General features: G+C 65.3%; 2 protein-coding genes across 2 annotated transcripts; both read right to left on the bottom strand.

The window, feature by feature from the left end:
• Positions 1 to 146: 146 nt before the first annotated feature.
• On the bottom strand, positions 147 to 1,809 carry HCRT (hypocretin neuropeptide precursor). Its single transcript, XM_048316797.1, has 2 exons — positions 1,304 to 1,809; positions 147 to 774 (listed from the first exon to the last, which is right to left on the bottom strand). The coding sequence occupies exons 1-2, from the start codon at positions 1,370 to 1,372 to the stop codon at positions 331 to 333; spliced, it is 513 nt and encodes a 170-aa protein (XP_048172754.1). The 5' UTR covers positions 1,373 to 1,809; the 3' UTR covers positions 147 to 330.
• Positions 1,810 to 1,914: 105 nt separating this feature from the next.
• LOC125332134 (inactive phospholipase C-like protein 2) lies at positions 1,915 to 12,255 on the bottom strand. The gene is made up of 6 exons (XM_048316786.1): positions 12,073 to 12,255; positions 5,371 to 7,860; positions 4,948 to 5,151; positions 4,359 to 4,434; positions 2,826 to 2,935; positions 1,915 to 2,726 (listed from the first exon to the last, which is right to left on the bottom strand). The coding sequence occupies exons 1-6, from the start codon at positions 12,253 to 12,255 to the stop codon at positions 2,541 to 2,543; spliced, it is 3,249 nt and encodes a 1,082-aa protein (XP_048172743.1). The 3' UTR covers positions 1,915 to 2,540.
• Between the last annotated feature and the right edge of the window lie 147 nt (positions 12,256 to 12,402).

Raw genomic sequence — 12,402 nt, 5'->3', positions numbered from 1 at the left:
AGGCAGCTGGTCCCGCGCACGCCGCGGTGCAGGCGCCGCAGATGAGCCCAGTCCGAGCACCGCGGAGGAAGGCGCTTGCTCCGGCAGCTGCCCCGGCGCTGAGCTGAGCCCGCCCAACCGCTCCCCAGAGAAACAACAGAGCCGGCTGACATCAGGCTACCATTTATTGTAAAAGGCCGCGGTGCCCGCGGTGCCCTGAGCAGGCTGGGCCAGGGCCAGGGCTGGGAGGAGGTATCTAAAAGTGCTATTTACACTTTAGAGCTCCGGCTGTGTGTCCCCGGAGTCCATCCTGCCAGGGATCCCCTCTCTGTCCCGCTGCCCCCATCCCATTCAGTAAAAGCTCCTTGCAGCTCCCTGGGCCTGGCTCGAGCTCAGGTCCTTCCCTGAGTGTCCCTGGCACTCCCTGGGGCCGGCAGGGCTGCTGTCAGCACCTCGCGGTACCGCTGTCGGCTGGGCGTCCGTGCCCGCAGGGCAGCCCAGCGAGTCGTGGCAGGTGGTGCCAGGGTGCTGCCCGCGCTTGCCCATTGTGAGGATGCCCGCAGCGTGGTTGCCGGAGCCATGGAGCAGGCGGTAGAGCCGGCTCTGGAAGGCCAGGGGGACGCTCTTCCTCTTGCCCAGTGTGAGGATGCCAGCGGCGTGGTTGCCCATGCCGTGCAGGAGGTCGTAGACACGGCAGGAGCAGGTCTTCTGCCGGCAGCAGTGGGGCAGGGTCTGCCGGGCAGCAGCCAGGGAGCAGAACAGGAGCAGGAGCAGGAGGCAGGCAGCTCGCCGGGGCTGCCGGAGCAACGGACAGCATCAGTGCAGGCCAGCGACAGGGCAGAGAGGGGGGGACAGCACAGCCCCAGGACTGCCCCCCCTGCTGCGCTCACTGGTGTTTCAACTCCCCCCTGCCCTGGTTGTTGCCGCAGGGGCCCAGCCCCACACCCGAGGTGCACCTGGAATGTCACCCTTCGGTGACAGCCAGCACCCTCACCTGTGCTCCAACCAGCAGCCAGATGTGGAGGTGTCCTCACTGCACCCCTGCTCCAGCACACAGCAGCTGTGGCAAACACTCTCCTCTCGCTGTCCAGTGCCACGGGACAAGCAGCGAAAGCGCCCATGCTGCAGGCATTGCATGCCCAGCTCCCTCCCAAGAACTGCCCTCATCGGCTGCTGGCTGCGGCTGGGGACTCCCGGGGATTTGCTGCACACTTGGAGCTTCCCAAGAAACCGGCCAGACCCTCCTGCACCCCCAGCCCTACATTCCGACCTCCCACCCATCGCTGTTCTCTTGACCCCAGGGGCTGCAGCACCCCAGCCCCACCTTGGTGTTGGGCACCTGCATCCTTCTTGGGGTCTTCAGGTGGCCGAGCGGCTCTGGGGCATGTCCCATCGGGCAGCCGACAGCACAGCACCCTGCACTGCCACTGCTGCTTTATAGGGCCCAGCACAATAGGGCTGCCAAAAATAACGCTGGGGCAGCAGGAGTGACTGGTCTCTGGGAGACGTGGGAGCGCTGGGGCCGGTAGCCCGGAGACCGTCCAGGCCTTTCCCCTCATTTGCAGCTCCCCATTGTGTGGGTACTCACTGGACGGGGTGCCTGGCACTAATGAGGCCATAATTGCCCATGGGCCACGCTGCTGGGCTGGCATAAAGGGGCTGAAGGTCAGCGCTGGCCGGCTCTGGCCGCAGCGCGGTGGTGCGCTGAGCCTCTGCTCAAAGCCCCATTAGGCTAATTAATCCCCTGAACAAAGGGGTGCCAGCAGCTGTATAGCTCCCTGACTGATGTGGGGAGCCGTCACCCTGCGCCTGGCTGGTGCCAGGGAGGGATAGTGCCACCAGGGTCCTGTACCCAGTGCCACCTGCCATCCCCTTTGGTGACACTGTCCCACCCTGGTCCCATGCCTGAAACAGAGGGAGCCACAGGGCACCAGGGAGGGTCTTGCACTCTTTATAACACTCCACAACCCCAGGCTACGTCCAGTCTTTGCTCGTGCTGGAACTCCCTTGCCCTGGGGGATGAACCCAAACATTTCCCTGATGCCAGAAGCCACACCTGCTGTTCAGTGACACCCTGGCCCCACAGCTGCTGCACCAGAGAGCCTTCCAACCCCTCTGCATAGTACGGACCCCACGGATGCTATGGACAGGACCAGCCAGAACCCTTCCTGCCGGCCAGGTTTTCCCCAGGGCTGGTGAAGGCAAATCTTGCAGCCCTGGGGAGGGTGGACGGGAGCCCAGACCTGGGGCTGCTCTTCCAAGTGGCATCTGGCACAGCAGGCTGGGGGTACATGCACATGGGCACTGGGGTACCAGCATCCCCACTGGCCCCAGGGCAGAGTACTGGCTCCAGGAGCAGCTGGAGGGGATGGATGAGTCCTCTGAGAGCTTGGCGGGGCAACCGGGAGCAGGGACATCTCTCCCCAGCCTCTCCACTGAGTTCTGGTGCAAGCCCCTCAACACCCAGCCTCACACACATTCCCCAGGCAGGCTGGGGCTCTCTGCTCCTGGCTCCTGTGGCCAGGGGTGCTCAGTCTGGGCCCCCGAGCCCCAGACCAGGGTCAGCAGGATGCTGTGTCTCCACCTCCGTCTGTCTCAGGGATGGGCTCCAGCGGGGCACGCAGCCGGGAAGGCTCCGGCGAGGCTGATCCATTCCTGCCAATGCCGCAGGACTGTCCCGCATTGTGGATCTGCCACAGGTTGTCCAGTGCCTCCGCTTTGGCATGCTTGAGGAGGTCAGCCTGGCCCTGTGGGGAGATGTCAGGGGGGGTGTTAGGGTGGAGGCAGGAGGGTGAGGGGGCAGGGCAGGGCAGGGCAGGTGTGTTCCCGCAGCCCTCGCCCCTCACCTTGAGGACAGTGATGTTCCAGGCGAAGCTCTCCAGCGCCTTCTGCAGCTTGCGGCCCCGCAGCCCCTCCTTGGTCTCAATGCGGTGCAGCTCCTTGTGGAAATCCATCCCTGCATTGACGGGAGAGCCCCTCAGTGGGTGCAGGGGCGCTGGCACAGGGACAGCCACCACCCACGACCAGCAGGGACCAAGCCAGAGGGATGCCCTTTGCCCACCATGGGGTTGCAGGCTGGGTGGGCTCCCCACTGCCCCAGCAGCCTCAAGAGTCCTCCATGTCTCGAATGATGGGCCAAAGGAACCCTCAACGCCCCAGCACCAGGGTCAGCTGCAGCCTGTGGCCATTCTGGACTCCGGAGACCATGAGGTCTGGAAGGGCAGTGAAGACCTTGGGCAGAGGCACAACTCTTGCACTCCATGGCTCATCCGGGGGGCTCAGAGCAGGGCCACCAGGCCCCCCCATCGGAGCGTGGAACCCGTCACCGTGCACCACGTGATGTCCTCGTGAGTGGGTGCTATATTTACCCCTCCTGACGCAGCACCGGCTCTGGGCCCACGCGAGGGCTCCCACGCAGCTCGCTCGCCCTCGCGCTGCCAATCAGCTCGCCCACGGCCCTGCGCCCCTGCTGCAGCCCGCAGCTCCCCGGACCCCCAGCTCCCACCAGCAAGGTACCGGCCATGCCGGCACCACAGGGGCTTGTCCACAGCACAGCCAGGATGAAAGCAGGGACAGGCAGCGCCAGGGCATGGGGGTGGGGGCTGCAGCCGCCAAATTGCTGCCTATCAGCACCCCGAGGGGCTGCACATCCCCCTCTGCCCTGCAGCACTGCAGCACAGCAGCCAGAGCAGTACAGGAGGGCACAGCACCAGCCTGTGCTCTGCAGCTCATGCCCCACTGCTCCACTCCCCCAGCGCTCGCAGCAGTGGCAGAGCTGAAAGCCAAGAGCTCGGGTAGATTTCCGTCTGCCGCGTAGGCAGGGAACAAACACGGCTGCTGGCAGCAAGGCTGGCATGGCGGGGAGAGCAGAGCAGGGCCCCCTTCTTCTTCCCCAGCCCCTCCAGCACCTGACACTCTCCCAGCCCCATGGGGAGCCCACAGAAGCCCCTGGAGCTGGTGGGGCTATCCCTGTGGGGTCCCAGCCGAAAGAGGGGCCATGCAGCCATTGGGGTTGGAGGGGGGCCAGAGGTCCCAGGCAGCTGCCGGAGTCGGGGGAGGACCAGGGCAGGCGGCAGCAGCACCTGCTTGTGTGGGTTCTGCCATGTGTTTGGGAAGTCTTAACACTCAGTTGCCATTTCTGCCGTCAGCCCCAGCCTGTTATTTCTGGCACTAATTATGTTCTGGCGTTTGACAGCTAATGACTCTTCCCCGCTTCCTCATCAGCCTCCCCCACTCTGCTGCTCCCTACCACACAGCTCTGCAGCCCACCCACCCACACCCTGCCCCAATGCAGGAAGCCCTGAGCCCCAGCACCCCAGGACATGCCTGGGTCCACTGCCAGAGCCACACTGGAGCTGGGGCTGCCCTCCGGGACCCACCTGCCTGCTGTGCCTGGATGAGCTTCCCATACACCGCGTCAGCAGACTCGATCAGCGTCCGGCTAGTCTGGATCATCTAGAGAGAGGGGCAGCATGAGGAGCTGGGCAACCCTGGCCCTTTGCCCCCTGGCCAAGTGGATGGGGACACGAGGCTCATCACGGGCTGCCCCCTTCACCACCGCAGTGCCTGGGGTCTGGCCCTCCCCACCTCACCACACATGGCCAGGTATGGTGTGACCAGCACCCAGCCAGTGGCCAGGTTCCCTTCAACACAAAAGAAGGAAGCAGCTCCGGCTGTGGCTATTTATGGGATTTCTCCCACCTGGTGGGACCGGGCAAGGGACAGGCAGTGCAGGCACAGGGTGGGGGCTGCAGCGTCCCAGGGTCAGACCGATCTGGACAAGCCTGTGCCTTGGCAAGACTCCTCCCTGGGCAGCCCTCATGCAGCCCCCTACCCGCTCACCTTCCCCTGCCCCAGGATGGGTACAGTGAGTTCAGGGTCCCCCGTCCTTGGCAGGGTGCTGGTCCCAGTGTCACTGACCCCAAGGAGCCTCCCCAAGGCGCCGAGCCCCGGCAGGATGGCACTTACCGTCTCGTAGGCAGTGAGGACCTTGCGCAGCAGGTCAGGGATGGGGCCCTGGGCCTCCATGGGGGGGTACTGCTCTGCCAGGTTGAGAGTGACGCTGGGTGCACTGTCACTGTGCAGCAGCCATGTGGACACCGTCAGGATGCACTGCTTCATGTTGGCAGCGGGTGTCAGCCCACACAGCTCCTTGAAGGAGACCAACGCATTCTGCAGGCAGTGACCAGTGTCAGGAGTTCAGCTGGGAGGACCCCCAGGAGCCCCCCGACACCAGAACACCCCCATTTCCCACAGCTCTCTGCTTCAGGTAAGGTTCCTCGCTCACATCCCCCAAGGAAAGGGGGACACCCGGGCTCCCCACCACTCTCAGTCCAGCCCCATCCTCCCCTGCAGAAACCAGGTCCCCCAGTGCCTCTGCAGGGTCCGTACCTGTACATTCTCCCGCAGGTCAGTGGCCTCCCGCAGCGGCTGGGTGGCCGTCCGGAAGACCTCATCGATGGCTTTGATGCCAGTGGCCTTGGTGGAAGTGTACTCCCGCACTCGGCGGCCCCGGCGCCCTGCCAGCCCCCGGCGGTGCCCCTTGCCCCCGCCACGGCGGTCACTAATGGCCACGTGCACGAAGAGGGTGGCGTGGGGCAGGGGCTCGCCGGCCAGCGACTGGAGGGGGACATGGCGGTAGCCAGGCTGCAGGCACTCAAAGGGGATGGTGTACTGGGCAATGAACTCGTCCCCAATGTAGTCATCGTCCAGCACAACGAAGCGCAGGACGGCCAGCTCCGGCAGGTTGATCTGGAACTCCAGGCTCTCGTCGAAGATGGGGTTGTCCCCGCTCTGCAGGGCTGTCTTGGTGCGGTGCTCAGCGCAATCAGCCGGGATGCCGTGGATTTCAGCACAGACATAGGGCTCCACAACCTCCCCCTTGGCCCCTGAGCCCTTGGGCTTGGGCAGGTTCTGCCCGCTGATGACCTTAAGGTGTAGGAGCTGGGCAGGCACCCCGGGCAGGGAGTCCTTGGCGTTGGCACTGAAGTAGGAGACCTCCTCCCGCATGATGGCCGGGCGGAGGACATAGCCACAGGCCCCGTTCTGCCGGAACCAGCCCGCATTCAGGTCCATCATGAGCCCTGGTGTCTGGTAGTTCATAGCCACCATCTGGCAGCCGCACTTCCAGAAATCCTGGGGGTTCATGTTGCTGGCGTCGATGCGCATGGGGCTGGGGTAGATGCGGGAGAGGAACCGCTTGTTGTAGCTGACCAGCTCAGCCGGGCACTCGTTGGTGAAGCGTCCCGCCTCCACCTCGCTGAAGGAGCACATCTCCCAGTAGCGTTGCCCACGTCGTGAGCTCTCAAAGTCCTGGAAGGGGACTGCCTGGCAGAGGCTCACCAGCTCTGAGAGCTCACGGCTGAGGCGCACCCGCCGCAGGCCACCTCCCTCCGGTGCCTCCCGGTCCTCCTGGCCCAGTCGCCGCGCCAGCTCCCAGCCTTCCTCCTCGTCCGACACCTCCCCCTCGCTGTCCTCGCAGGTGGGCGGCAGCTTCTTGCCCTTGATGAGGATGCGGCCCTTGAGCTCCTCCGGGGAGGGCAGGTAGGACGCCATGGGGTTGGGGGGCTCCAGGTACAGCTTCTCCCCCAGCGTCTTGCGCAGGCACTGGGCAGCGAGTCGCTGCTGGGGGGCCGAGCAGCGCACCACCAGGCAGAGGATGAGGGGGTAGGCAGAGGCAGTGAAGGCGTGCTGGTCAATCAGCCCCACCACGGCACGGAAGGGCACACAGGAGGCAGCTGAGGGGCTGGTGTAGACCACGGGCTCGCCCTCAGGGCCATCCCACAGCACCAGCTCGATGCTGCGGCAGCCCAGGCCCAGGGCACTGATGTAGCCACTGATGTCTGAGCGGCCCCAGAAGTTGTCCTCCAGCAGGCAGGCGCTGTGGGCAGAGCTAATGTAGTAGTGGGAGAGGGGCTGTGCCATGTCCTGGCAGACCTTGCGGTGCTGTGGGTCAAAGATGGAGCAGTCAGCAGAGAGCAGGTAACGCGTGAAGCCGTCGATGGCCAGGTAGCCCTTCTCCCGGCCCTCCTTGGAGGGTTCATACTTGCTGACAATCTCTAAGCACTTCTCCTCTGTCACCCCCTCCATGCCCTGCTCCACCTCCAGGAACATCAGCAGGTCCTTCACCCCCAGGTATTCCTTGTTGCTAGAAAACTGGACCAGCAGGAAAAAGATCTCAGGGCGGGTGCAGAGCTCGCAGTATGCCTCTACGAAGAGGTCACAGGCCACCTCCATGCCGGGACGCTCGTTGGCCTTCTGCAGTTCCTTGAACTTCAGCTCGATGGTGGAGGTCTTCATGCCAGGGTTGAGTGCTTTGATCAGCTGCACAGCCCGGGACACGGGGATGCGGCCAGACTTCTCCAGGTCAGCAAGGTCGAAGACGGAGGAGATCCAGGACGTCCGGAGGCTGGGGTGGCCGGTCCCGGGCGCTTCAGGGCTGTGCTTCCCATAGGACACCAGATACCGCAGCCCCATCACCCAGGCACTCACCACATCTGCTGAGCTGGCCACCAGGTCCAGGGACTCGTAGTTGTCTCCATAAATGATGGAGAAGGCGCACTCATCCGGGAACTGGTCGGAGAGGCCATTGCTGCGCAGGACAGGCGTCTTCTTGCCCACACGCACCTCTTTGACCGATTTGATCTCAATCTTGGCCTTCTCTGAGTCCTTCTTGGAGGGCTCCCAGCGCACAGAGCGCATGTCGGCGTCCAGCACGAAGAAGCGGCTGTACATGCGGGAGTTGGAGCGCACCTTCTTCAGCTCACAGCCCTCCAGCATGAGGGAGATGCAGGCAGCTGTGCTGTTGATCTTGCGGTCATTGGGCATGGAGCTGAAGGACACTGTCTTCTTCTTCTGCGGCAGCCGCTGCCGGGAGCCATCCTGCCAGGGTGGGAAAGGGGCAGAGCCATCAGGGACAGCCAGGCAGCACATGCCCCACCATTTCCCATCACCCTCCTGCCCCACGGTCCCCCTGCCCCAGTCCAAAGCAGAGTACAGCACTGCCCCAGGGTGGCCCAGGGTGTCCCAGCACCACGCTAAGCCCAGTCCACTCCAGTCCGCCCCTCTCCGGGGGGCTGGAAGCCAGCTCCAGCCCTGGCTTCCCTCACAGCTCACTCTCTGGCTTATTTTAACTCTGCTTTCCTTCCTTCCTTCCTGCTCCTGGCCCTGAGCTGGATCCTTCCCCACTGCTCACTCACCCTCACAGGCACAGCCATGTGCCAGCAGCCCAGCACAGCCCCTGCATCTCTGGCCTGGGGACACCAGAGGAAAACAGAAGCCCGGCATGTGATGCGTGAGCAGAGCTGCTCCTAGGGAGCCCAAGACAGACCCCCTCACTCTTCTGCGAGGAGCAGGGCAGGACAGCCACTGGCATGTGCTGGGGACGACCCCGGCCACGGCTCTGTCCCACAGAGCGCAGGGTCACGAGGGCATGGTCTGTGTGCTGCCAGCACCTCATGCCCACACTCTGTCCTGCCTCACTACAGGGAGGGGGGACCCAGCTGCCACGGGGCTGGCAGGGGATGAGGGGGAACAGCAGGGCCGGGAGTGTATTATGGGATGGATTTCATTAAGTAGCACAGTAGGAGGAGATTTAATCCACTTCTTCAAGATTATGGTGAGTCACCTCTAATCTGGTGGTGTCTCTGTCAGAGGCAGGTCCTGCTCAGCTGCCCAGGTTGGAGGTGAGGGGTTGATCCCCTCCAGCGCCCCGAGAGCCTCCACAGCTCCCGCTCGGGGCTGTGCCCAGGCAAGAACATCCCGTGCCTGATCCTGGAGGGTCGGGATCTGTCCTGTGGGGCCAGGCAGCCACAGCCAAGGGCATTCGGGATAGGTCGCACAGAAGGATGTATGGTTTCCCCAGGTAATGGGGAATCCTCCAGGGATACCCGAGACAAAACGGCCCAGGGAAGGAGGAACCAGCACCAGCCCTCAGCCCCTTGTTAAAGCTAGGCACATCCTACTATCCTGGAGCTCGGATGTGGGAGCTGTTTGCATCCCCTCACTGCCAGATTGCTCCAGGGAGCTGGCCGAGCTCCAAGACCTCGCCTCGGTGCCAGCCATCCCGGGTCGGCAGGGGCTCAGCAGCAGGTCACGCCACCGGCCAGCCCTGCGGGGAAGGACTCGATGCCGGAGCTTCCTGCAAGCTGCAATCTGAGCGCCCCACTGACGAGCAGCCGCGGCCCCCACCCCGCCGCGGGGCGATGGGCACCGAGGGCCGCAGCTCCTGCCCCCGGCAGGACCCCCGCATCTCTGCAGACCCGCTCCCCGCCCGGCGCACCCACCCCGGGCGGCTCCGCACCGGGCCCCACAGCTGAAAACAGGAAATCCATCCGGAAAGGAAACACGGGCGGGGGGCCTGCGTGCACCCAGAGCCAGAGACCTGCTTCCAGCTGTGCCCACGGCAGGCAGCCAGACACACCCCACCGGCACCAGCCCCGCCGGCCCCCCGACCACCCCGGCTCAGGGTGAAAGCCGGAACGCCCTCCCTGCAGACCCCCACCCTCCCAGGCTTGGACAGGGGAGGGGATGCCCGCTGCAGCACTTTGGGGTGCAGATGTGTGGCACAGACCCAAGGGAGCCCTGCAGCACACAGGTTCTGCTTCTCCCTCTGCACGGGCAAGCGGCGAGCAGGGGACAGTGGGTGCAAGGAGTCTCCCGTCTGCAGCTCCTGAGTGCGGCCTGGGGCCCGGCAGGGAAGAGCCGCTGCTCCCTGGCAGCCCCTTCACAGGCTGTTCCAGGTGCTCTTCAACCCTGAGGTCACCCCACGAAGTGCTGGACAAGGCGCGGCAGGAGCAGCACAGGCAGTTGACGAGTAAGGCAGCAGCGGAGCTGGGAGGACATGGTGCCCGTGGCCATGGCAGCGCGGAACGCCCCCACACAGAGGGCAGAGCTCCGGCCGGAGCAGGGATCCTGCTCACACTGTGCCACCAAGCTGGCAGGGAGGAGGCAGGGCTCCGTAGAGCGAAGCACCGACCACGATGCCAGTGGTGAGTGTGGGCTGGGCACAGAGGGCATGTCCTAGCCCAGCTCTGCAGCATGTGTTAAGCACCTTTTCAGCCAATTATCTCCTGCATTAGTGACCTGGTGAGCGCTGATGCCCTAATCTCAGCCTCCACGTGACGGCCACCGTTACCGGCCACGTAACCCACTCTCAAAGCACGGGATGGAGAAGGGCCCATCAGTCGTCCCTCTCTTTCCTTTATCCCCCAGCCTGGCCGTGACGTGAATCATCTGCAGCTGAAGTCCCCAGGTCCCGGGTCTCCCCACCACCCCTATCCCAGGCTGGGCAGCGTGGGCAGGGGTGCAGGCAGGCAGCAGCCTCAGAGCTGAGGCATTGGGAGACCAAGCACAGCCAGGGCTTTTTCACCGTCGTTTGTTCCCTGCCAGGAAGAGAGCGACTGACACATCCACTCCCCGCAGCACCAGCTGCCACTCCCCAGCGAGGGGCCATGGAGCCAGATCCCAGCAGAGACACCACACAGCTCCTGGGGCTGGCACACGATGGGAAGGGGGCTCAGGGGACAGAACAGCAAGATGCTAGAGAAGGGACACCTCCTGCAGCAGGGAAGAACAGATCCAATACCCCTAAGTTCCTCTCCAACATCCCCCCAGGCCACGGGACCACCAGGCCCCTCCACTTTCAGCCTGGGAAGAAAGAAGGGAGCAGGTCCTCTAGCCAGGTCACAGGGACACTGCAGGGGACAGCTCGGGCCCCCCTGTCTCCACACAGCTAGTGAGTCGCACTTTCAGATTCACTCCTCCAGCCTTTTCTGGAAATCCCAAAAAATAACAGAGCTGACAGCTCTTTCCACATGTGCCTCCAGTGCCACTTAGGCCTCGGATGGACTCGGAGATCCACAACGGATCAGCACAAGCTGGGGATACTGTCCGGGTCTGACCTCCTCCCGGGCCAGCGCCCTCCCCTGCCAGCTCTGGCCCTGGGCCACCCGACCTTCACGTGAGGACAAATCCCGTGGTGACGCAGGTGTTGACAGAGATGTGCCCGGCCCGGGGGCAAGCGAGAGGTTCACTACTCCCAGCCCGCGGCGCCCACGGATGGCCCCTGGGTAAGGAAGGATGCTGGTCCGTCCCGGGAGGAGCAGGGACCCCGGCAAGGTCCCCAAGGAAACCGGGCACAGACGGCGCACTGGCACCAGCCTCTGGTTGCACGAGAGCACCGGCAGGTCTCCGTGCCATCACCGCGTGGGCACAGCCCGGCCGCCCCCGCAACAGTTTGCAGCGAGAGCCCAGGCGGGCACGGGCAGGGAATCAGGGTCCTGACACCGCTGTCCAGAAAACTGGATCCCAGGGACAGAAGAGCGGGGCTGGGACACCACGGGAACAGCCCCCTCACGGGGTATTAATAGCACCGGAGCAATCTCAGCTTAAAATAGGCTGCCGGGAGCAGCGAGGCGAGTCCCGGGCGGACGTGACCTATTGTGTCAGCTAGTACCGCTGGCATCAGCACAATCAGGGGGGTTCATTTAGGAAAGCATACGTGTGATCCACTGCCCACCCAGCTGGGAGACCCCTGAGACCCTCCCTGGCCCCCGGGCCCACCATGGCCCGGCAACACCAACACCAGGGGTTGGGAGCACACTGCAAGCTGGTCAGGCCAGGCCCAAGGCTCAGTGCTTGGCAGGAGAGAGCACGGGAGAGCAGAAGCTGCCCGAGGGGCAGGAGCGGGCGTCTTCTCACTGGCACCCAGGGGTGCCCCGAGCAGGACCCGGTGATGCTGCAGCGTGGCCATGGCACTCGACAGGGCGACCCACGGACACTCCACAGAGCCGGGCCGGGCGAGACTGTGCCCTTGGGGACCCTGAGTCCGGGCAGGGCGTGGGGACGCCGTGTCAGTCCCGGTGCGACCAGCACCGCGGGCAGGTGGCGACCCCCGGGCGACCGGGGATGCGGCTGCTCTGCAGCTCCTCGGAGCCGCTCCACGGGCACAGGAGGAGCGAGAAGCGGCGGACAGAGCCGGTGCGGGGGGACGCAGGGCTCGGCGGGGGGACACGGCTCGGCATCCCAGCGCTGCGCAGGTGCCGGGCCCGGGGCGCGGGGGGGGCCGGGCCGGTGCCGGTGGGGGGCTCTCACCTTCATGATGCTGGCCCGGGGCGCGGCGGGCGCGGGGCTCCGCTCCGCCGAGTCCTCGCGGCTGCTGCTGCCTGAGCCCGAGCCGGGGCTGCCGCCGCCGCCGCCGCCGCGGGGCCCGTTGGGCAGCGGCGCGGCGGGGCGGGGCGAGCCCGGCGGCGGGGCGCCCCGGGGCCCCTCCGCCATCCCCCGCGGCCTCAGGGCAGCGGCCGCCGCGGGGCCCCGGGGCGCCCGGAGCCTGCGCCCGCCGCCGCCGCCGCTGCGGGCTCAGTGGCGGAGCGGGCGGGAGGCGGCGCGGCCGGGAGGAGGGGACGGGCCGGGCCGGGGGCGGGG

Source organism: Corvus hawaiiensis, chromosome 1 (assembly GCF_020740725.1).
Source record: "Corvus hawaiiensis isolate bCorHaw1 chromosome 1, bCorHaw1.pri.cur, whole genome shotgun sequence".
Taxonomy (NCBI): domain Eukaryota; kingdom Metazoa; phylum Chordata; class Aves; order Passeriformes; family Corvidae; genus Corvus; species Corvus hawaiiensis.
This window is presented reverse-complemented; position numbering and strand designations above follow the sequence as displayed.